Source organism: Alosa sapidissima, chromosome 9 (genome assembly GCF_018492685.1).
Source record: "Alosa sapidissima isolate fAloSap1 chromosome 9, fAloSap1.pri, whole genome shotgun sequence".
In the NCBI taxonomy this organism is placed as follows: Eukaryota; Metazoa; Chordata; class Actinopteri; order Clupeiformes; family Clupeidae; genus Alosa; species Alosa sapidissima.
In genome coordinates, this window is record NC_055965.1 from 17,956,514 (window position 1) to 17,982,219 (window position 25,706).

Here is a 25,706-nt window from a genome sequence, read left to right on the forward strand (position 1 = left end):
ATGGCTAACTGAATCTCTCAACAACAGATGTTCTAATCTGCGTATGATCAGAGATCAGAATCCCATTTTCTTTTTCCCGCCCCCCCCCAAGACAATCCGTCTTGGAATGTGGCATATCTATGCTAACACCCCGTGTTAGCCACTCCTGGTAAAGGGAGATACGGACCGCACGACGCCCTGAACGTTGCATGGTTGCGACACATTGCAGTGTGGTGTGTGTTGTTGGGTGGTGAGATCTCCATCAAGTGAACTGACCCCCTCCCTCCCTCCCTCCCTCTCTCTCTCCCTCCCTCCCTCCCTCCCTCTCTCTCTCTCTTTTCTGCATGAGGCAGGCTCTGGTTGCATAAGGGACCGACTGGAGGGGATCGTTCAGAGCTGCTATCTCCCATCAGGCTGTTCAGATGAGGATGTGTGTGTGTGTGTGTGTGTGTGTGTATGTGTGCGATAGGGGAGGCGTCAGAGGTAGCAACTCTGCAGCAGCAGAGCCCTACAGCACAGCAGGCTGACCAACACTGGAGCTCCTAGTCCGGCCCTACAGCACAGCAGGATGACCAACACTGGAGCTCCTAGTAAGGCCCATCCAACCGCTTTTACTCTTTTCCACCAGGGGGAGCCAGTCAGTTGACCGGAGTGAACTAGTGGTGTGCGTGTGTGTGTGTGCTGACCATACTGCGTTGGTGTTGTCTGTCACACAGGAGTGTGTGTGTGTGGTGTGTGTATCAGGAGGAGTGGGAGACGTGTTACTAAAAGATGGTCCACAGTTTAGGAACTAGTTTAGTGGGTTCCCTACATCTATCATTTGATTCTTCTTCTGAGTCCATCACTTGTGATTTCTTTCTATTTGTGTGGGGTATTATGTTTTCTGTTTGTTATCTAGTTTATGTTGTGTCATTTGTGCTGTCTATTTACCTTAAATCCCTGAAATATATGAGGCACTCATGTAGACATGTAAGTATAGACAAGGTCCTTATAGGCAATTACCACCACTCAACGGCCATCTTGGTAATAGCTTCGGGCAATTATTTTGGGAAGCTAAATGCATGGGGAGATGTATGTAAGCCATATTGACATAAAACGTATTGTGCGTCAGACAAATCTGTGTTTAAGTCTGAAATGAGCGATAGGCCTATATCTCCCCCCAAGTCTCTTGACATAAAACATACTGTACATCAGACAAATCAGACAAAGCAGCCGTGGCCTACTGGTTAGCACTCTGGACTTGTAACCGCAGGGTTGCCGGTTCGAGACCCGACCAGTGGGCCGCGGCTGAAGTGCCCTTGAGCAAGGCACCTAACCCCTCACTGCTCCCCGAGCGCCGCCGTTGAAGCAGGCAGCTCACTGCGCTGGGATTAGTGTGTGCTTCACCTCACTGTGTGTTCACTGTGTGCTGTTTGTGTTTCACTAATTCACCGATTGGGTTAAATGCAGAGACCAAATTTCCCTCACGGGATCAAAAAAGTATATATACTTATCCTAAATCTGTGTTTAAGTCTGAATTGAGCGATAGGCCTATGTCTCCCCCCAAATCTCTTGACATAAAACATACTGTACATCAAACAAATTGTTTGTGTTTAAGTCTGAATTGAATGATATATCTCCCCCATGGGCCGTATTCACAAAGAATTTTAAGGCTAAAAGTTGCTCCTAAGTGGCGAATTTAGGAGCAACTCCTAATTAATAATGGGCGTGTCACTCCTGACTTTAGGACTCCTAATTTTTTTCACTAAAAGTAATTCACGAAGCATTTTAGACCTAAAAGTAGCACCTAAGTCTGGGACAGCTTAAAAGAAGTCGAGAGGACTCCTAACTCACTAAGACCTATTCACAAACAGCTTTTTTGTGGCATTTCACGTTACGATGTTTTGAAATGCGTCGCCTATGCGGCAACAGGAGCTTCCAATCGCGAGGGAACAATTTTGTATTCATAAAAGGGATCCAATAACTTTTTATTCAGTTATTCATCATCTTCTGTCCTTTGCACTACTTGTGTAGCGCACGCATTCTCAGACCTGTCACCTGTCACTCATCATCGTAAGGGAGGTGTTTGGTCACTTCAGTCAAGCTCGTGCATGAGTAATGATGTCATCCATAGCAACGAAGACTCACTCTTAGTTTAGGAGTTGTCATTTTTCCTTACTAAGGGTAGGTCTGAAAGGCTTTGTGAATAACTTTTAAGAGAAAACTCCTAGCTAAAATCTTTTAGTGCTATTTAGGAGTACTCCTAGTGGTAATATAAAAGGCTTTGTGAATACGGCCCCAGATCTCTAACATAAGGCTAAAAAAAGACAACAATGCGGTTGGTTACCTATTACAGGAAGGGGCGGGAAATGTCATGGCAGACAACTGCCATGTTGGCATTACGAACTCATTATAGAGAACTCATTATAAAGTCTGTGGTGTAGAGACATACAGGAGGGTAAGAGATAAGACATGTTACCGGTGATATGAGTACCTGAGATATGTGTTTCAGCATGATAAGACTGAGCAGTAAGTCATTGACCAATACTGACAAAAAAAGTTGCGTGCATGCATGCATGTGTGTCCCTCTGTATCTGCTGACAGCAAGATTAGCCACCTCCCCACTATCCACACACAACGGCATTCCCAAAATTCCTACCGGAGAGGTCATCAAAATCCTCTGCTGAGAGATGCTTTCGCTGGCATCCCTAATTGCTCCTGTCGGACAGGCTACGGAAGTTGGTGAGAGCAAACTATAACAACAGACGCATTCTGTTGTTTCTGTCGCCCAGTTCAGCTCGCTGTGGTAAGATCAAGGTCAGGAGTTCAACTCCCTCAGAGCGTTCATTGTAATAATGAGACTCACTCTGAGAATCACTCTGAGAAGACTGTACATTTTGAAGAGATGTTTAGCTTCTTAGAGTGGTCAAGAAAATAGTTATACAAACAACCACTACAGACTTCCAAACAAGGTCCCAGGTTCCAATCACCTTGAGCCTACATTCCAGTTAGTCATAGAGCTTTATAACGCTACAAATCATCTCCGATCAACACACCTATCTGACTAGTTTAATGGTGAAGGTGACCATAGCCTCAGCCCCCAACCCCCCCCCCCCCCCCACCCACCCACACACACCCCACCCAGCCCTCTGCCTCGAAGAGTGATCCAAAGAGTGATTGACAGCCGAGTTGATAGGGTGTAAGCGCTGGGAGGGGTGAATTAGTGACTGTGTTCCACCACCCTGCGTGTCTGACATTTAGGCAGGGGTGAACCAGGGGTTAAACCAGGGGTTTGTTAGCTCAAAACTGACATGTGAATGGGTCAGATAATAACAAGACACTGGGTCATGACTTGTGTTCAACCTGAGCATGGTGGTTGAAACACTATGAATTGGATTGACAGTGGGAGAAGATTTTATCAGCACTCATGTTCAGCCAGTCATTTTGGAGTTGTTTGGTGTGTGTGTATGTTCATGTCTGTTCATGTATGGTCTCATGTATTATGTGCATTCATGTGTGTGTGTGTGTAAGTGAGTGAGTGAGTGAGTGAGTGAGAAAGTGAGAGAGGGAGAAAGAGAGAGAGAGAGGGAGATGCATGTGCGTCTATATGTCATCTAGGAAGACTCATTGGGCCAGATTCATGGATTAAGCCGAGTCCTGAACAGAAACATCTTGGACTTGGCTTAATCCATGTGCAGGTAACTGGCTGACCCCCCCCCCCCGAAAAATAATGATTCAATGCTGTATGAGAGTGTGGCCTAGTCTGCCCTTATGCACTCCTGGTCTCCCCTCGCGCGTCTCAGACTGTGGAAATCCACCGTTACCCATGACAGACAGGCCTCGGAGCGACATGCTGGAACCTGCTGTGCGAGCGCCCGTCTCCCCAGGCTGCCCAATCGAGCGGTAGGTCAACTCAGCGCAGCACACGGCGATGGAATGTTGAGGTGGACGTGTCAGACCCCCCCTCATTCATGAGACGGGCCTGTCCTCCCCACAGGCATTTAAGCAAAAAAAAAAAAAAATGAATAGACACCCATCATCGCAGCTGTGTGTGAGTAGTTTCAACTCTGTGATATTTGGCAAGGGCTAACATGCTCCTTCCTGTTTGCCCTTGTCATGGCTTGTTTACTAGTGAAGAGTCTTTAAAAGTGGCGTGACTTAAAGTCAAAGAAATTACTCCAGGGTGCTGTGTCCCCCTGATGGAACCAGTATGTTACAAGGAGTTCTACAAGGACCTGTTCCAATCCATATACTCACTGATATTGATTGATGCAAATTCAGGCTAGTTTGTTTCTGGTTCTTTATTCCTTGGTGCATCGTAATACAGGCTGCAGGTGGTTCCTTTGGCTGCAGGAACATAGGAACAAGAAAGATCAGACAAATGTGTGAGGCCAAGACCACACAGGGCGCGCGCACATACATCTGGAGATGCAAGAGATGCAGAGCCTCTCTTTTTGAAGAGTCAGAGGTTAAAGTGAATGGTTCTGTGCAGTAATTTAAGTTGATTGAGGAATAGAGTTCATTTGATTTTTATTTGATTTTCAAAGGCACATAAGCACATAGAGATGATATGCATTACAGAGTACAAGTACAGAGATTATAAACATTAGAAAAATCACATGAAAACACAGTAAAGCCCCAGATGGTCATTTCCATTGGAGTCATTCATTTCCCATTGGAGTCCTCGAGTTTCCATTGTGGTCTTCGGACACATGTTTTGGATCTGGGCCAGCACTGAGGCATTTTTGCAAGAGTGGTAGTAACTTTTCTGGGTCATGAATCTTGATGGGATAGCTTGCCTAATTTTGTTTTGAAACGAACGGGAACAGAGAATGCTGCAGGTCACAGTACCTTTGAGAGTATTTTTGGAGGCATTTGTACCACGTGGTTGCCATGAGACAATCGCTTTTGGAACTGGAGCCCCGCACTGCGTCTATCAGCCGCTGTGGATGTCTTCTATTTCAATACATGTGCCAAGTGCGACCTCTAGTGGCCACTATAATACCTACACGTGTTGACTTTTTCCCCCTCCTTTTTTTGTGGTCTGCGGTCTGTCATTACCTCACCAAATGCGATGCTCTTCTCCCACCTTGTGGAGCATTAGCGCTTTGAAGAGGGATTACAACGTGTTACCGCCACAAAACGTACTGGGCCCGAGTCCCAAAGGGGGATTAGCGTTGCAAAGAAGTGCAGTTCAGATTCTTCAATCGCCGCTATCAAGCCAGTTATATATCAGTCAAAACCACATCGGATAATCTCATCACCCAAATTGTAATGGTGTTAGAATGGGATCTGACATCCAACCTGTCCAGTTGGCCTACACGCCCAACGAGTGATAGCCTAACACACACACACACACACAGACACACAGACAAACCGACACACACACACACACACTCACACTGATACAGTAGGCTATGTGCAAACATACACCATTAACTCTCCCATCTCTTTCTCTTTCTATTGTCATTAATTTCATAAGCAAAAATATATATAATTTGCTTACAAACTCACACACACACACACACACACACACAGAGAGAGAGAGAGACACGACACACCTTACGAAACAGTAGGAGCGCACCGATTGTGAAAATCTGGGTCGATACCGATAGTGATATTTAAATTGTAAATTTGTCCGATAACCAATAATTATGTTTAAAATGTACATTTGGCCGATAACTGATGCCGATACTGATAATTGTTTATTTCTTAGTTTAATTCATTTTTGTTGTTAATCATTTTGTTTAGTGGCAAGTAAACAAAAATATTCATTAAACAAATAACAAGTCTTCTAGTCTGAACCATCTCTGAATGCCCCAGTCTGTGCATCGGTCTGTGTCATATAAATTTGCCAATTGCCGATATCAATCAGCAAGGTTGATACAGGCCGATACCAACGTTGGGCCGACATATCGGTGCATCTCGACAGTAAACACCTCACCAGTCATACACACTTCTCACTGCTCACACTGCAAAGACATAAATGAAGAACACAGGACAATTTCCCATGAAAGTCATCCCACTTCTGTAGGTCTGTATGAAAATGAAGGCCACATGTTTAGTCTGCTGGCATGGGCCCAAAACACTGCTGCAAATGTAACACATAGGCCTAACCATGCACACAAGACAACTGTATAGTTAAAGGAATACGGCAACTTAGCATAATTCACTAGAAGTGGGTTAGACCAATTAGCCCATAACAGTGGTGTAGTGGGGATTTTTAAAGTGGGGGGACGCTATTTTAATGACGTCATTGCAAAAACTGTCACATTCGCATCTTCACATACATCGGTGCGTAGCCTAAGGCCAAGGCCAAATTGTTACCAGCTTTCGGGAACATGAAACCGAATAAAATAAATAAATAAATGAAATGGATTAGCTTCAAAATGTACCTTAAAGATGAACTGAACTGGAATTTGAAGTAAAGGTGATATAACAGATGTATTTTATTTCTTCTCATTGGTACAATGATTAAAATGGCTGAATTTATTAAAAGGGATACAATTGTACGTTGAAAGTGTTGTTGTTGTTACATGGGCGCCGCCATGTTGGATTTCAACAATCGGCTACGTCACTGGCATGGTAAGCTACTCCGCACTAGCACTAGCAGCCATAGCAGATAATGAGTCTGAGGCTAGCTGACATGACTGAGGAAACTAACATTAGGCCTAGCTGAGTTACATATTGGCCATAAGCTGTTTATCATAGGCTAGCCTACATCACAAAATCTCATACAAAATGAAACCAAACTAGTGAAACTTTAACAGGGGAAATTAATTGGGCATGAATCATACCGAACGCTATTTTGTCAATGAGCAGAAACACACACGGCATTCAAACTATTGATAAGATGTGCACTATGGAAACTGGTCTGTAACTTTGGACGAATAAATGCCATTGACTTGACATATCCTGATATCCTGAAAAACCTTTTCTTGCTTACTTTATCGCAAACTCGGTGGGGCAGCTTGTAGTCTTTTTCAATTCGTAGAAGGGCGAGCCCACTGTCTATGTGCCATGGAGCCTAAGTTTCAACTTCGGCTTCGTTCACCCAATGCAGTCACTGGTCGCAATTACAAAGTCCGGGAAGGTTCGTTCAATCTTTTAAAGTTTTAAGTGCAGTAGCCTATCTGTCCCCTTTGGAATAATATCTCGAAGTAGCCTCAGATGAGGTCCACTACGATCCAACCTAGGAAAGGGCTAGCAGCTAAACACCTTGGAAACACTCTTATGTCAAACTCCACAAGCTAGCACTCCGACCATAGAGAGTATAAACCATGACTCCGACGATATCACAGATCGATAATAATGCGTTTACTGGCTGGTAACTAAATCACAGCGGGTCTGTAAACAGAATCCAATGTCCCTTTCTACTCACCCTGAAGCCAGTTGTTCACCGTCTCAGGGCAGATTGTTGATGCGAGGGAGTTTAACTCGCAGTGCTGCTATCCAAGAGACTCGTGCAATATCAACATCCACAAGGTAAAAATCTGCAAACGTTCCACTAACGTTAGCCTAAAATAAACGGCAAACTCGTGTATCCTCCGTGTATCTGGGGTCAACTTGGGGTGACGAAGTTTTTTAACAGTTTCAAGGGAGGGAGAGAGAGCCCGTGTGAGTTGCTGTTACGAGTGCCAGTAGTCCAGACTGCGTTAGCTTACATTGCCGTGACAATGCGTGTATAGCTTATTTGTATGCACCGTAGCTTCGCATAGGCCTAATGTAGTGGTGGTGAGTGAGTATGCAGTTGTGTGGAGGATGTACAGTAGGCAATGTGTGTGTGTGAGGGATGGAGGGAGACAGAGAGACAGCGTGCGTGTTGCTGTCTCAAGCTCCCCTTGTCCAGTTTTCTACATGACCTGTAGACTAGGCCTACAGTAGCCTATGTTGTACATTGCACAAAATGTATACGCCCCAAAATAAACACATACATAAATAAACATATTTTCCCCGTCACTTTGGCTTCCTCGAACATTTTCCCTACGTTTCGCCACTGCTTTGAAACAGATAGATTCCAGTGTCCATGCTCCGGCAGCGCCCACACAGTCATTTTCACCCAAATGATCCTACTGAAGGTTGAGCTGGAGCCTGAAACCGATCGTCCCCCATCTAGTGGTAGTCAAGACACTACAGGCTTGTCCCTCACAGGCTCAAATGTGTAACCCATGCCATTAAAATGACTTAGGTCCTACCATGCCAGTGACGTCATTGAAACGGGCAGCATTCTAATACTAACAAACGCAATTTTGGTGTTGCTTAAAAAAGGCTACGTATTGATTTTTTTAATTACATTTTTTAGTGTCATTTATTTTTAATTGTCATAATCAACACATTATCAATGTTGATTATTTCAGTTCAGTTCATCTTTAATGTCTTCACCCCAGCTACACTTTTCCACCAAAGTCTATGAATATGGTCTGTAGTTTTCATTTTGTTGTATCATACAATAAACAGACAAACTATAGAGTAGCCTATGTAATCTAGCGTAGTCTAATCTCCTTGACGCATAACATGCCGCGGCATGGCTCATTCATTGCCACACGTTAACGATGGCAATAACAATAGCACAAGCAGGATTCACTGTTTCACACGCATATTCAACACGTTGTGTGGGGACTGTAGTTTGATGGGGCGTCATATGAATGTCATTGCGAATGATTAAAATGCAGAGGTGCACAGTCAATAAAACAAAACAAAAAATAACAGAAAGAACACTGGGCAGGCAAGTGCCAGTCATGTTTTTGAAGTTTTTGTTTGGATGAAAGTAGCTGCACCAATCGTAGGTTTTTCCTAAAGTTGTTCAGGTTCACCCAAGTTGGATCATTATGACTAAATAGCCTTATCACTTATATTGGTGCTCCCTCGATAAAAATCCCTCGTATTACTCACACATGCTTATCGTGTCATTTTGATCACTGGATTAGCCTACCTGCTTTCTGCAAAACACAACCGAAGGGCCATGAAGATGCTTGCTAGATTCGGATACAGGCAGTTGCATAATCTATGGTTTCATAGCCACTTTCTAGCTACTTTCGGGTAACGCGGAACAACGAGCTATGTAGTTTTTAATGTCTTTACGCATGGTGGAGTGCTACAGCATGACAGTCATTCTTGTAACGAATTTTAGGACAAAGAGGCCTAATTGGAGACGTTTGCGTGATGTGTAGTTACCACTGGTAACAACTTGTTATATTAATAAATGCACATTAAAATGCTCAAAACAATGCTCCAAGAAGTGTGGGGACGGCGTTCCCCCGCGTCCAACGCCCACTACACCCCTGGCCCATAAGCTAACTAGTCTAACCCACATCCAGGTAATTGTGCTAAGCTAAGCTAACAGTGTCAGAGTGGGTTACTGCACGCACAGGGAAGAGAAGGGTATGTGTCCTCTTATGTAACTCACTCTGGGGTAGATGGCTAAAACTCTGGGGTAGACGGCTTTAAAGACATTATTTGTGCTATGCCCCCACATGAAACTCAAGTCAATTTACCAACCAGTCAATCAATCAGTCTATCTATCTATCTATATATCTATCTATCTATCTATCAATCAATAGGCCTATGTGTCTATTTGTTTATTTATTTACATTTTGAAGAGAGTGCACTTTAAAAAATAAAGGTGCTTAAATGGTTATTTGGTATATGGTCATCACCATAATGGTTCCAAAGTGAACCCTGCCCTTGAGTAGAAACTTTACATCAAGTGAAAGGTTCTTCACATTTGAAATTATTTTTCAGATATACTATTTTCTTAGCCTACCTGTTTGCCTTTCCTTAAATGTTTTTTCAAATAACTATTGTCTTGAGGGTTCTTTGAAGTAGCCTACTTCAAAACGTTATTCGATGGATTTCTTCTACCATTATTTTTTAAAGTAGCCTATGGTCAGGCAGGGTGGACAAGAAAACGTTGTTCAACACTCCACGTGTTTAAAGGCGAAGTTGCCTGCATAAAGTTAAACCTTGTGTCCAACGGTGCAAGGTCTGGTTGTAGCCGCCTGCGGTTTAGGCTCCAGGATAATAATGCCATGGGAACGGTCAATGATATCCTTAAACACTCCGTCTACTTTCCCAACTGATTTGACATACTTACTTGCCGCCGCACAAACGTTTCTGAACTGCTTCCTATCTGCCCATGAGTCAAGCCTTAACGCTACTCCAACCCACGTTGTCCTCAAATAACCCCAGACATTTTCCTTAGCGTTCGACAGCAGGCGATATACCTTTTTGCTGCAGCGTGTCAAATCCAGTGACGTCATTTAACAGCAGGACTCGCCATCATCTTTAAATTTAGGGACATAATCAGAAATGGGTGGCAAGATTACTTGCATTCACTCTATTTTCGTCCACTAAAGCTCATTAACGACCTGATGTACAGTAGATTGGCAGCAACCGTCTGATTGGCGAGAGAGATATACTAGCCTAGGCTACTACAGAGACAGCAACTGCATAACGGTTCGCGTTCCCTCCGGTACGCTCACATTACCAGGTTGTGGTACGCACTTTTGTGTGTTCCAAAAGCCCTACAACTCTGCACTGTTGGCAAGGACAGTCAAACGGACAAGAGAAGGACAGGGACGGACTCACTATGTTGACGTTGCTGACAGCTATGTACTTGGTGGTGCGGGCGGCTTCGTCGGAGGTAAGACGCGCCTCTCCTTGACAACGATAGCACGCTTTAAGGCTCTGTGTTGAACAAACATAAAAGCGACGTGCTTTGCAGTTACCGCCAACAAAGCCCTCATAGGACTGCAGGGGAATGCTTGTGTCATTCCTTCCCTCCGCAAAATCTTTAACAAAAATGTTGCTAGGTAACTTCTTTACCACAGGGTTTTTGAGGACAACCGTGTCCTGTGCGTAATTTCTGTAAGATTCGCTGTTGGCATTCACTCTGTGATGTGTTTATCCGTAATGCAAAATAGGCTATGTTGGTTTACCGCAATAGGACATCATGGGGTTCAACGACCTCGTTATCTTTAATTCACTAACTTTGAGGCTGCGTAAGGGAGCTGCAGACCCCTCCGGGTAGTACCATGGAGAGCGCCCCATGCATGGTAGCATGATAGCCCAGCTCACAGACAAGTGGGTTGGTAAGAGTGCGCAATCCACACCCTCTCTTATGTAATGCCAATTTTGGCAGAGAAAGGAATGTCGAAGGCTGATCCCTTACAGAATAATGAGGCTATAATTTAGGCGTCTGACCAAGCTATGACGGTATTAGGCTATTTTCTTTGTTTTCACGATGCAGGTCATTGACAAGCAATCATCAGAATTTAAGCTGGGTAGAGTAGAATTGAGCAGGTGAATTCATAGCAGAGGTTACCTTGCCTCTCTCCTTTTCTTCTCATCCTGTCTTGACACCCCCCAGACTAAAGTAGCTCTCTCTCACACACACACACACTCTCTCTCTCTCGCTCTCTCTCTCTTTATCTCTCTCTCTCTCTCTCTCTCTCTCTCTCTCTCTCTCACACACACACACACACACAAATTGTGTTGCCAAAGCAGCAGTCCATTCATACAAATGATGAGGGAGATAAGGGGCAGACTTAAACTTAATCAATTATACATTGACTACAAAACAATACAAAATATATTGATACAAATGTATATTTGTCTATAATTTCAGATATACACGGGAGAGGTTTCAAATTCCTTGTGCTATAGGTAGGGTATTTCCCATTGCGGCCAATCAACAACTAAGCCAATATTCACTATCATAAACAAAATCATCAACAAAGCAACCTTTGTGGGCACAAAAACATCACCAACAAACAGCCTTCAAGAGCTTTTCACTCACTGGGGTTATCAAGCAGGCACCTTCCCTCATCGGTGCTCTGTTGAAAAACACCACAACACTTCCAGAAAGCTCAACAGTGGTGTCTGCCGTCCCAGACCCAATCACCTCCACACTCATGATGGGTTCTCTACCAACAAATTCTTCAGTCACTCTTCGTTACTGTGGCCGTTTGTGATCCAATCAGTAACATAACTAGACAAACCGCAAGCCCTTAATGCGGGACACAGTCAATCCTCTTCATTGCTGCAGCAAGTACACATTTACGTTTAGGTTATGCTATGAGTCCCTTAGGTTATGACATTGTGAAATGTGTTATTCCTCTCTCTCTCCCTCTTTCTCTCCTCTCTCTTTCTCTTTCTCTTTCTCTCCTTGAGGGGTTGAGAATCCGGGGGTGGTTTTCTCTAATCATCGTTTTTTTAGTGGCCAATATTCTAGAGTTAACTTGTTGATGAGGTTCAGGTGCCCATTTGTGGCTCCGCGGATCCTGCAGAAGAGTTTAAAGGGGATGGTAGCTGGACAAGGTCAACTTTGAATATGCTTATTGTACACAATTAAAATGAATGTGTTGAAAACAACACAACTTATGTTGTTTTTTTAAACACATCTAAAGTCCAGATAGGGTGTGTTGTTTCCAACACATTTGTTTTAATGATGTCAATTGATAATTCTATGGGTTTTTCCCTTCTGTTTGGGTGGGGCTTGGAGTTGTTCTGTCAAGTTACTGGTGAGGGGAATCTCTCCTTGTGGCTTTCACTTACACACAACACACCACATACATTTGAACCATTTACTTGTGTCCTCATGGAAAACATGGTGCAGGGACACTGATATTAAAGATGCCAATACTTACAATTGTAATTACAATTGTAATACCTACAAACGTATGGATCAGTGTCACAGAGAGAAAGAGAGAGAGAGAGAGAGAGAGAGAGAGAGAGAGAGAGAAAGAGAGAGAGAGACTATAACCCTTGTACTTTCAACTTTATTTTATCCACTGTTTGTCCTACACCACAAAGACTGTCTAGCTCCAACAGGTTTGGATCCCTTGCCAACAGTGGCTCTTTCTTTGTATTCCACAAACTGAGCCAGTAGATGGGTTAGGCCATGTGTCATCTTGGCAGACTAAGTCTGCTAATCTCCATTTACCTGTCACGAGAGAAGAAAAGGGGAGTGAGGTAGAGTGTGAGAGAGAGATAAAAAGAGAGAGGGGGGTGAACAACAGAGAGAGAGAGAGAGAGTGGGAGGGAGGAGAGGGAGAGTGAGAGGGAAGTATAACCTATTACAGCCCTTATCTATTTAGACATGACCAAGTTGTTCAATAGCCTGTCATTCAGAAATCCTACAGTTCATGAGAATGTGTGATTTCATGTGCATTCAAATTCAATTTATGGATATACAGTATTTTCACACATAAGTTAGTATAATCTGTGGGCTTGCCACTAGCGCATAACAACCGTTTGCATTTATTTCTGCACGGTTTGCGTCAAACCAGTTCTGTTTCAAAACTCGACCTTTAATCGGGCTTTTGAGTACAGTTATCTATATTTGGTAGTGGGAGGGACGTCAGAAAGCGAAATGCTGACGTCAGAGCGGTTCTTCATGGGGAATGTGTTCTTTTTCTTGAGCTGGCTGTAAGGGAGAGCCAACATCGTTGAGAAATCAACTACATATCCCGGTGCACGCGCGAAAAGCTTTGGTGTTGCCGCATGACATTTCACTACAAGAATAGAGGTGACCCTGCTGTTGAGTCCTGAGTGGTGGGAAAGCATAGCTTGCAGACGTACGAGGATAACTTGCTTGGAAACATGGTAAGGAACAACGACTAGCCTATGTTATACTGCAGAAAGTGTGGAGATGGTTTATCCTTTGATAGGTCGTGCAGAATTTCAGCAACCATTCATTTGAGGTCCAAAGCTGTAGTCTCTTTCAAATAGGAAGTTGTTTAAGGTCGATTATAGAATGTATTGCTTTCAGTTATAATTTGCAGATCAAATGCATCGCTACCCAGAGGAGATTGGAGGCCTATTTGTATCACGCCAACGTTATTAACTTGGTGCGCTAACGTGCAAGGTTAGCGAGTTGGCATTGTCGTGTTTGGCACAGACGTCTGTCGTGGATGTTGATTATGCCATGTATTATGTAATCATCGCGATATAAATATTTTCCTAGGGCCTGCGAACGCACTAGGCAAAAAACACCTGCTACCGGCGAAAGCTCGCTATAGTCGGCTTTGTTGAAACAATTGCAATCTGTCGCGTGGCACTTCAAGCATCATTCATTCGGTTGCGTCATGAATCATTTCACAGCCGAGACATTTTAAATAGCAACATTGTTAAGGCCTCTCGTAGTAGTGCCTCCAGCAGCTTAACCGGCGCAGCTTAACTGTCCAATGCATCTTATTCTAATAACTTCATATGAATAGTCATTGTTTTGGTTTCTCGAGTGAGGGTTTTTGCATTGTAATCGAAGGGCACTGATCGGTCGTGTCTGATTACTGCCGCTTCGTTGCCCTTGACGGTGCTAAGTAGGTCAGTTTGACAAGCTCTGTGATGAATTTGTGGTTTGTCCTTGACTCTTTAGGCCGAACCAATCCGCGTCCTGGTCACCGGCGCTGCCGGGCAGATCGCCTACTCTCTGCTGTACAGCATCGCCAAGGGAGATGTCTTCGGCAAAGACCAGGTAAGACCGCAACAGCCTTGACTCTATTGTGTAACACGAGGGATGCGATTCAGCGTGGATCTTTTCAACTGGAAATAACCGGCAGCTTTCATTTTTTAATAAGATGGACGCCATTGCGTAACAAGTGTGATTGAAACATGTTCAGTGGTATTTTTGGCGAGTTCGTGTGATGAATGAACACAGGAGAATGATGGATTCTTCCACCTTCCCTCCCTCTCTCGCCCCTCTCCCTCTCAGCCAATCATCCTGGTGCTTTTGGACATCCCGCCTATGCTGCCCGTTTTGGATGGGGTCGTCATGGAGCTGCAGGATTGTGCTCTCCCGCTTCTGAGGGGTGAGGCTTCCATTCACACACACACACACACACACACATAAGCGCGCACACACACACATTCACACTCTGCCCCAGTTCTCTACCAGCAGCAGCATATGGTTGTGCTGTTTTGTCCAATCTAACACATGCCCCTGGGATCTTCATGTTCACAGAGAGATAGAAATCATACACTCTCACACTGTCTTCTACTCTCTTGTTTATTTTTCTACTGTCTTTGTTATCTCTTTGTGCCACATCATCTTTCTACTGTTCTCTCCTCTCTCTTTCTTTCTTTCTTTCTTTCTTTCTTTCTTTCTTTCTCTCTCTATCTCCCTCTCTCTCTCTCTCTCTCTCTCTATTTCCTGTCCTCTTCTTTGCATGTGTGTCTTACCGTCCCCCTCTCACCATGTTCTATATCGAGTGTGGTAGCGATGCAGGAAATTGTGTTTGAACTTGTGAACAATGCGGCGGGCGGCAGTTGCTCTGTAGACCCACCGCGCGCTGTGTGCTGACTGGCCAGAACCTGGGAGAGGCGGAGAGGTGTGGCCGCCTCACTGCATCCCCATTGGACAGCTCTCAGGGTTCTATATAGAGTGCAAATAGCCAATCACAAGGGCTCCTGGAGGAACAATAAGAGGTGGTGTCTATCTGGGAGGAATTAAAAAAAAAAAGAAAAAGAAAAAAAAGGATGAAAAAAAGAAAGTTGGTGGGTGCAGAGGAGTAGAGAGGAAGAGAGGGATGAAGAGAAAGGATAGGTGTAGAAGAGGGGAGGAGAGGAAAACAGAAGAGAGAAGTGGGGTGGTCTGTTTCATCATCTGAACTTTGGCTTTTCAATGCTGATAACATTGGATTCACCATTAGATAAACTAGCTGTTATCTTTTAAAAAGCTCTACACTAGTATTATTGCTCAGCAAGGCACCACAAAGTTTTTTTTTTTTATTATCAGGTAGATAGCTGCAGGCAGATCACCTTGTATGACTTTGGTGGTTGACCCCTGATTATACGCCTGTAAGTGAATCCTCCCTCTGAACTTCAACCTTTGACCTTACAAGGGGCACAAGGTGGTTACTTCAGTAGTTTTCCTCTCCTGGCCTTGTTTTGTAAACAGTAGCGCCTCTTGCCAAAAAAAATCCTCCCACTCTTTTAGAGGCTGTGTTTTAATTATTCAGTGCAGGCAGCCACAGGGCTGTGGTGGTGAGTCGAGTCAAGTCAGTTTTTGTTGTTGTTGTACACGACTTCTTAATTCTACTCCTGTAATGTTGTTTTTCTTACTACTTATTTTATACATTACTGTCAGACCTGTGTATCTCGGGGCCCCTTTCTATGTTTTAACGGTTTTGCCCAACCTCTCTTTTGCACTTTGGGTCAGCTCCTGTTGTTTTTAAACGTGCTATATAAATAAAAGTGACTTTGACTTGACTATTCAGTGCAGGCAGCCACAGCTGTGGTGGTGGTGAGTGAGTGAGGGAGGGAGTATGTGCAGGGGAGTGCAGCAGCATCATCACGGCTGCCGCCCCTGCAGGGAGTGACTCAGCAACTCTGATGCAGAGGAATTCGGTGGTCTGAGTCTGGCACGTGTAAGAGCAGCAATCAATCATTTGAATCGCCTCTGGAGTGCGGTGGACAGGCAACTCGCATTATGATGGCATACTAATCCATCAAATGTGTTGTTTTTTTATTTTAAAAATGTGTGTGTGTGTGTGTGTGTGTGTGCATGCATGTAAAAAATACAATATATGGCTATTTTCCCCATGATCCACAATGTTTGTGTGTGTGTGTGTGTGTGTGTGTGCATCCATGATTAAACCCAACCACTCCTCCCTCTCCCTGCCCCCTCCAGAGGTCATTCCCACTGACAAGGTGGAGGTGGGCTTCAAGGACCTGGATGCCGCCATCCTGGTGGGCTCCATGCCCAGGAAGGAAGGCATGGAACGCAAGGACCTGCTGAAGGCCAACGTGGCCATCTTCAAGACCCAGGGCGCCGCCCTGGACAAGTACGCCAAGAAGACCGTCAAGGTGACCGCCCGCCCAGCCGCCCGCATAACGGTCTGACTGCCTGTGGGCATAAACGCAGAGGGTGCAATGCAATGTGTGACTGCAGTCAGCTTGGGTGCAGTCAATGAGAGAGAGACTGTGTGTGTGTGTGTGTGTTGTGCTGATGTTACAGTGCCTGTTGCTGGGTATCAGTGCTTGGGTTTTCGTTCATGTACAGGACATGATTAATCTATAATTAGCTACAATCAAGTACAATCAAGTTTTAGGGGTAAGAACATTGATGCAACCGCAGTTGGAAATAGCATGTTACTGCAATGTCTTCATAGTGCAACAAAATCAGTCTAAACGCGCACACATAAAGGCATTTTCAATCCTTTTAGTGGCTCTGATACAAGAACCTTGTGTCCAAATATCCATTACCCTGCATACACACTCATTTGCAATTTAATTTGCTGTCACTTGATAAGAAAATGTAAATGTGTTGAGGTTCAGGTAACCTGCACAACAGACTTAGGAGACCGATACATAGTGCACGAGTCGGCAAAACCATTCGGAGTTATTTAAGTCTGAGTTTGGAGCGATCAAATACAGGGAGCAGGTTTTGTATTCTCTATATGGGAAAGTAAAGCCTGTTCAAGCTCTGTTCTGCACTCTGTTCAAGTTTAGGGTGAAATTATTTGAGATTATTTCACAACTTGTTCATGTCCAAGTCATGTTCAAGTCCTTTTGCCACCAGATTCAGTTCATTAAAAAGGTAGATTTATGATTATTTGTGTGTAGCTGGGGAATATCTGCCCTTCCCTTAGGTCATCAAAACCTGAATTGTGATTTGGTAGTGATTTGTTGTACAGTAGGCTACATTGCTGCCAGTTGTTGCTGAATGGCACTTGCTTTTGGTGAGTAAAATAGGACCTAATCAGTGGAACTGGAGTTAGAATTGTAAGTCAGAGTGTGGCCCCTGATTGGCTGGCGTTCCAGCGGTAATCACTAATGGAATGGCTCAGCCTGGAAAGTTCTGGAATGGTCTCTCTGAAATGTTGTGTACATAGTGTGACTGTAAGGGTGCTACCCCGAGACGCATGCCGAACCTGATATGAGCACCTGATACGCAAAATATGGAATGGAAGTGATCCAAATCACTGAAAACAAAGGTTCATAAGTCCATTCCTGTGGTGACGTAGTTTCATGACGTGATTTAATGTCGTAACGACCTTGACTCGACTCACTCTGGTTTAGACTGTTAAAGTAAAGGCTCATGTTTCTTTAAACGTGTACTCCCCTGGGGAAGCCAATAGTCTTGAAATGCATGCAACTAGGGTTTGCTCATTATGTTTATCATACGGTTACCACTTTTCACCTTTCATTTTTTGTGTTGATCCAATAATTCTTTAAAAACTAGATCATACTTTTATAATTCCACCACTTTACAGTAAACCACCCCTTCCCTGGCCCTCTACATGTGCGGTCAAAACATTTATTTGTAATTCTAATCCTAATAAATTTTGATCTGAAAGTATATTTCAGATATTATTTTACCATTAGACAATGTCTTTGTTCTGTGTTGTATTTTGTACTGTTCTGCAGTCTAGAAGGACTGTTCTCACACTGTGTGTGTGTGTGTGTGTGTGTGTGACTGGTATGTTGATTCCCAGGTTTTGGTCGTGGGAAATCCCGCTAACACCAACTGCCTCATCGCCTCCAAGTCTGCTCCCTCCATCCCCAAGGAGAACTTCTCCTGCCTCACCCGCCTGGACCACAACAGAGCCCGCTCCCAGGTGTGTGTGTGTGTGTGTGTGTGTGTGGTGTGAATCTTTCCTATGAGCTTAATCAAAGTATTATATTGGTTAGTTAGACATTTAGACAAGCATTGATGCATACAATCATTGATGAAATCAAAGGCTGCAACAGTAACGATGCAATGAAATAGCATGATTACTGTAACTAATGCAATTAGTCGTCATCTCCATCTTCAAAGTACTGTACTGTGTTCATTGAGATATGAGCTACCCAGTGGTGCAGGGCTGATGTTTTCTTCCACACCACCAGGTGGCCATCCGTGTCGGCGTGTCCTCTGATGACGTGAAGAACGTCATCATCTGGGGAAACCACTCCTCCACCCAGTACCCCGACGTCCACCACTGCAAGGTCAACGTGCACGGCAAAGAGATGGCCGCCTTCGACGCCATCAAGGATGACGCCTGGCTCAAGGGAGACTTCATCTCGGTAAGACTTTGCCACCCAAACCCACGCCAAAGTCCTTTTAGGCAAGTCCCTCCACTCTGCGGCCATATTGCAACGCTTTTTGGGCACTCATCGGGCATCCATTTCGGCAGAAATGCGCGTGCGCAAGGCTTCAAGACACCAATCTTGCTCCAGCGGTGAGATCACAACACATGATTGGCATGATGTCTTCACAACACACCATATGATTGGCTCAATGTATTCACACCACACCACATGATTGGCTCAATGTATTCACATGTCAACGTTTTGCTGAGGAAGGGGTGTGATATGTGTAGACAACGGCCATATTGGCGTTACAAACTAGCCCCATGCATTTCTATGGAGGATTTTTGAGTGCCGTGTCTCCACATTAGAAAGTCTCTGCCTATGCTGATATCATGGGAGCAATGCGTAATCCTTAAAGGTGCAGGCCTGATCCTTTATTATCCATATGTGAGGGGTGTATTTGATTGGCTGTTCAGCTCAAATATCAATATTCTTTTGGACTGCGCCTTTAAGACTGAGGATTAAGGCCTGTTGTCATTTCTCCTTCTGTGTATGCTGGTCTCACTGTTCATCTCTTTTTTTTTTTTTTTTTTCTCCCCCATTCTTCTCTTTCTCTCTCTCTCTCTTTTTTCACCCTTTTTTTTCTCTGCCACTTTTCTCACCTCCCTCTCTCCTTTTCTCTTCTCTGCTCATGTTCCCTTCCTACCCTGCCTCTCCCTCTCCCCACGTGTCTCAATATTCTCTCTTTCTTTCCTTCTTTCCTTCTTTCTTTCTTTCTTTCTTTCTTTCTTTTTCTCTCTGTGTCTATCTCCCTGTCATTCTCTTGTTCGTCTCTACACCTCCCTCTTGTCTTCTCTCACCATCCCTCCCTCTCTCTCTCTCTCTCTCTCTCTCTCTCTCTCTCTCCGCCCCCCCCCCTCCCTCCCTCACCCTCTCTGCGTCCATCAGACGGTGCAGCTGCGCGGTGCCGCTGTGATCAAGGCCAGGAAGCTGTCCAGCGCCATGTCTGCTGCCAAGGCCATCTGTGACCACATGAGAGACATCTGGTTTGGCACCCCCGAGGTGAGACTTCAGACGCCACTTCCTTATCATAATCACTCGTAGTCTTATATCACAGGGCAGTACGGCTGGCTCCTGTAACGGCTCCTATAAAGACCTCACAGACACACTCGGTCTCGCATCAGTCCCTCATAATCGCTCCTAGTCGTATCACAGGGCAGTACGGCTCCTGTGACAATAAATTAGAGAAATCCCAGACATCATCGCCTCGTCACTCCCTCATCATCACTCTTAGTCTCATCATCACAGGGTAGGATGGCTCCCATGACCGTTTATTACAATTAGAAACCTCTCTTTCTCTCTCTCTCTCACACTCACACACACACACACACACACACACACACACACACACACTGTCTTCCTCTGTCTCACACACAGTCTCTCTCTCATTGACAATTTAAATAGCCATAGTCAAATACCTCAGCAGTCTGTGATGCACTTGTGACATTTCCCTTCTCTGATCAGGGTAAGGCGTCTCTTTTAGCGGTGGGTTAAACCATAAAATCTTCTGAGCGACCTCTAGTTTTGCACCCATTATATTGCATCATGACCCTGTGACTGACTCTTGTGACAGTCCTGAAATAAAGGGAGGATGTGTTTTATAACAGCAGTTCACACATGAGATGTCATTGGATTAGTGCCATTAGCAGCATCACTCGCGTTCTCAAGCAGAGAGTGCAGAAAATAAAACCAAAAGCTCCATAGCCACATTCCTAATCACGCATGTAGCCACATTCCTAATCACACATGTAGCCATAGCCACATTCCTAATCACACATGTAGCCACATTCCTAATCACACATGTAGCCACATTCCTAATCACACATGTAGCCACATTCCTAATCACGCATGTAGCCACATTCCTAATCACACATGTAGCCATAGTCACATTCCTAATCACGCATGTAGCCGTAGCCATAGCCACATTCCTAATCACGCATGTAGCCACATTCCTAATCACACATGTAGCCACATTCCTAATCACCACACATGTAGCCATAGCCACATTCCTAATCACACATGTAGCCATAGTCACATTCCTAATCACACATGTAGCCATAGCCACATTCCTAATCACACATGTAGCCATAGTCACATTCCTAATCACACATGTAGCCATAGCCACATTCCTAATCACACATGTAGCCACATTCCTAATCACACATGTAGCCATAGTCACATTCCTAATCACACATGTAGCCACATTCCTAATCACCACGCATGTAGCCATAGCCACATTCCTAATCACACATGTAGCCATAGCCACATTCCTAATCACACATGTAGCCACATTCCTAATCACACATGTAGCCATAGCCACATTCCTAATCACACATGTAGCCACATTCCTAATCACACATGTAGCCACATTCCTAATCACACATGTAGCCACATTCCTAATCACGCATGTAGCCACATTCCTAATCACACATGTAGCCATAGTCACATTCCTAATCACGCATGTAGCCGTAGCCATAGCCACATTCCTAATCACGCATGTAGCCACATTCCTAATCACACATGTAGCCACATTCCTAATCACCACGCATGTAGCCATAGCCACATTCCTAATCACACATGTAGCCATAGTCACATTCCTAATCACACATGTAGCCACATTCCTAATCACCACGCATGTAGCCATAGCCACATTCCTAATCACACATGTAGCCATAGCCACATTCCTAATCACGCATGTAGTTGTAAATTTGTTGGCCAACTCTGAGACATCCTCATCTTATGACCATGTCTTTGCTGTTATTACAGCATACAGCAGAACATTTCTTCTGCCAGTAAGCTCAATTTAAGTTTGTGTACTTAGCTTATTATTATTATTATTATTATTATTATTATTATATATGTTTTTATCTTGAGTGACTTACAAATTGGCATCATTAAGATGGTAAAATGAAAAATAAACTAATTGGAAATGATTTACTACAATAAACAGTAAATAAAAATATAACCGCAGATGACCATAGTGGCTTAAAGCTATGAGGGGAAAACTCAAGCTTAACAGGTGTCCGTCATATCGAAGTGCACTCTTCATCCATTGTTATCACTTGTAGCTGGTTTGACATCACAACTGATCCAGCCGGGACTCCAACTCTATTGCTTGACCATCAACATGAGCGACTCGTATAAAGCTGCAGATTATCTTGATCCTTTTATAAACCCTGTGTTGTTGTAGAGCACTCTGCTTACTAGTATATGCAGCACTGGCGAGTCGGGGGAGGGGAAATGTCACGGAGTATCACTCCGATGGACTTTTTGTGTTGTTAAAAAAAGCTCACTCTTCGGGGACCTCTAATGTCCTATCCAAATAAAGCCCCCAAAAATATACTTTTATACTAATATAGCTCACTCTTTAAGATACCCACTGTCTCGTTATAATTACATTTTTGGCGCTCTGTTTAGGTGGGTGTGTTCATGTAGGAAGCGGTTTATATCTGTTAGACCAACGTTATATTTTGTCTGTGTTTTTAGTGTCCGCGTGCACGTGAGGGTCCGCGTGCACGGCCGTGTACCATCTATTAAATCACAAAAAGGGACTAGAATCTGACTGAGTGGTGTTTTTTTTTTTGGGGGGGGGGGGGGGGGGGGGGGGTTCATGGTGCGTCTTTTTCCACAATACAATCTCCATAATTAGACTATCACCTTTCATCAAGTTCTTCGGGTCCATGTTCGAGGCCGACCCGGGTCATTTCCCGAACACACCCCACCTCTCTCTCTGACTTCCTCCCTTCACTGTCCTATCACAATAAATGTAAAAAAAAATAAAAAATAGACTAACTCTCCCGTCATGTCTTCTTGTTCCAGGGCGAGTGGGTGTCCATGGGTGTCTATGCTGGTGGAAACTCCTACGGGGTCCCTGAAGACCTCATGTACTCATTCCCCGTAATGATCAAGGTAATGCAGCTGTTACACTCCTGTGAAATAGAATGTCTACAACTCAATGTGTTCTAGCAGGCCACTGTAAAGGGTCTGTTTTAACTTGAAGAATGACTTTTAGGTTTGCTTGTGTGTTCTTGATTGATAGTTGATTGATATGGAGTTCCTGAAGGGACATAATAAAAAAAAGAAAGAAAAAAAGACTTTTGGTGTGAACCAGAAAGTTTTACTTGCACACAAGAAACGCAAAGCCCCTAAGATTTATTTTTACAATTTTTTTTTTTTTTTATCTGGTGCGCACCAAAAACCAGTGTCCCCTAAGGGGCTCCAAAGATCGAAAATCTAAATGTTAGATATTGCATTCTTAGATTAAATAGGTTATTGTTAGTTCCTCTGAACCACTGATTGATTGATTTACACTGAGGCTGATTTGAACTTGACTTGGCATTCGATCAATTAAACACCATAGAGAGAATGTAGACGTGTGTGTGTGTGTGTGTGTGTGTGTGTGTGTGTGTCTTTATATAGATTATAAAGTGACATTTATTTACCTGTTTTACATTTGTACTCCCCTGTCCAGAACAAGACCTGGACGGTGGTGGATGGCCTGTCCATCAATGACTTCTCCAAGGGCAAGATGGATGCCACCGCTGCCGAGCTGGTGGACGAGCGCGACACAGCCGTCGCCTTCCTGGGAGTGTGACTGCCTCCGCCGACCTCAGCCCCGCAGCGACCCGTAGACACCCAGAAGCCTCCCCGCTCACAGCTGTGAACCTCCACGTCATGTCGCTGCCCGTGTGTGAGTGTGTGTGTGTGTTTGTACGTGTGTACACACGTGTTTGTGTGTGTGTGTGTGAGAGAGATCAACTGTATGTGTGTGGATGAGTGTGTCTGTGTAGAGCTGAGGGATGGTATTCCTTCATCTCTCTCCATGTATTTGTTTTTGTGTGTATTTCACTTACCAGACAACAAACGTAACATTTAAGATCTGTAAGATACAAAACAAAAAACTCCAACTCCTGCAGGATTTGATCGGGCGACACAACAATAGGGAATGTCCCTTTGAAAGATGAACGCACATAGTTTCCCCGATCACTGTAACAATACCTGTTGTTCAACAACAATAATAAAAAAACAATATGAAAACAATTTCAGTTGGTGTGTTGTTTATTCCCCCCCCCCCCACGTTTTCCCTTTCTTTTTTCCGTTCTGTTTTTGAATTAGTTGACTTTGTTGTCGGTAGGAGGCACTGTTTCCACATTAATCACAAACTATGGGAATACGTCACAAGAGACCCAAGATATGAGAACCCCATCTTATTTTTCCATTTTATTCCACAATTGTAATAAAAATACTACATATTATAAAAAACTGCTGATATTATAAATAGTTAAAGTAAGGCACATGGTTATTGAGCAGAGGCAGTTAATGAAGCAAGTGTCACAGGCTAGCGTACAACCAATCACGAGTCACGCTTTAGCGTCTGCGTGTAATCACGCTTCCGCATAGAAGTTGGCTCATGCAGGTTGGAATGACGCACGTATTGGCTGGGGGACAGTGTTTGATGAATGACCTGTGCATGTAAGGTCTGATTTCTGGTCAGACAGGCAAGCGGGTTATGTGGCTGCTCTTTTAGTGTGCACGTATTTAAAGTCTGCGTAGTTTCGTGGTGAGCCTTCTCGCCCCGAGTAACCAAGCACTGTCCTTGGAGTTCTCTTTTGGAAACCAAAGTAATTTGTACAAGGTGGGTAAATAAACAGGCTACTTGCATGGAGAGTCAAACTTTGTGTGGCTCTGCTCGTGTGCTGCTTGGCCCTTCATGAACAGAAAGTTATTCTAAAACGGAGAGAGGAGGAGAAGTCGCTTGCCTTTTCTTAAACGTGCTCCTAACGTTGCCCAGGCTGCAACTCACCTGCCAGTCAGCTTGCTAGCACTAGCTTGACACAGCCGAGCATGAAGCACTGTTCTGTCGTTTTACTGCCTGGTCGTCTACGATCGACTACAGTGCGAACTGCCAGGCACCATGAACTGTGAAGTTTAGCTCTGTGTCTGCAATAGGATGACTTGCTATTCAGGAAATGCAGGGCCGGGTAGATTTAATTAACGCCGCGAGTTAACCTGCACACAAGTCTTTTCAAAAGCGCTTGTCACGTGGATTTTTGTCTGCAATTGCATCTGGTTCCAGGTCTGAAAACTACCTTGTACCCCTCCTTGATCCCACTATTGACATTGCAATGCTAATGCACTCGTAGCGCATTGGTTAAAAATCTAAAGCCCTATTTTAGGCAAAGTACTTCTCTGTCCAAATGACTCAATCAATTACAGTGGATAGCTCTGTGCTTGGTGAAAGTGGGAGGGGAAAGGCAGGCAGAATGCCAGTCCATCTATTTGGATGTTGACAATGGGCTGGACTTGCTGATGAATTGACCGTACAGTCCTCTGCCACAGTCTCTTTGATTGCGTCTTCCTCACACGAGCAATCACCTGCTCGGTGTCCCGTTAGATTCTTTGCTTCTCGGGTTGGGTTGAAGTAGAAAGTCCCATCTAGGAGGACCAATTGCAATTCTTGGACCACTGCAAGAGAGTTGAGTTGCGTTTAGTTGAGTTCGTCCTAACTCAGGTGATAGGAATGGCTTTCGTTCCAGGTAAGTTACTGATGACCTTAGTTTCTTACGAAGTTTTACATTACGATCTATATAACTCACAACCACGCTCAGACATTTAGAGACATACTTAGAACGTGCCTGACATTTAAATCACTGGAATGAATAAGGTCACTTTCT

At 44.2% G+C, this 25,706-nt stretch overlaps 2 protein-coding genes across 4 annotated transcripts in view; both read left to right on the forward strand.

Annotated features, from left to right (window-relative positions):
- Nucleotides 1-10,343: 10,343 nt before the first annotated feature.
- Nucleotides 10,344-24,072, forward strand: mdh1aa (malate dehydrogenase 1Aa, NAD (soluble)). Of its 2 annotated transcripts, none has more exons than XM_042103705.1 (9): nucleotides 10,344-10,600; nucleotides 14,336-14,434; nucleotides 14,672-14,768; nucleotides 16,589-16,764; nucleotides 18,396-18,518; nucleotides 18,790-18,966; nucleotides 19,921-20,034; nucleotides 22,852-22,941; nucleotides 23,504-24,072. In XM_042103705.1, the coding sequence occupies exons 1-9, from the start codon at nucleotides 10,547-10,549 to the stop codon at nucleotides 23,624-23,626; spliced, it is 1,053 nt and encodes a 350-aa protein (XP_041959639.1). In that variant the 5' UTR covers nucleotides 10,344-10,546; the 3' UTR covers nucleotides 23,627-24,072. The 2 variants fall into 2 exon arrangements, with proteins under 2 accessions (XP_041959639.1, XP_041959640.1); XM_042103706.1 differs by lacking the exon at nucleotides 10,344-10,600 and adding an exon at nucleotides 13,408-13,563.
- A 391-nt stretch (nucleotides 24,073-24,463) lies between these two features.
- ugp2a (UDP-glucose pyrophosphorylase 2a) overlaps nucleotides 24,464-25,706 on the forward strand; it is a 16,441-nt gene continuing 15,198 nt past the window's right edge. The window contains exon 1 of one of the 2 annotated variants that reach the window (XM_042103666.1): nucleotides 24,464-24,667. Coding sequence is in view for 1 of the 2 variants with exons in the window: in XM_042103665.1 (XP_041959599.1) it covers nucleotides 25,553-25,568 (16 nt within the window). In the remaining variant the exon portion in view is untranslated. Of the gene's footprint in view, nucleotides 24,668-25,355; nucleotides 25,569-25,706 lie in introns of those variants that run through there. The other variant, XM_042103665.1, reaches the window with a different exon arrangement.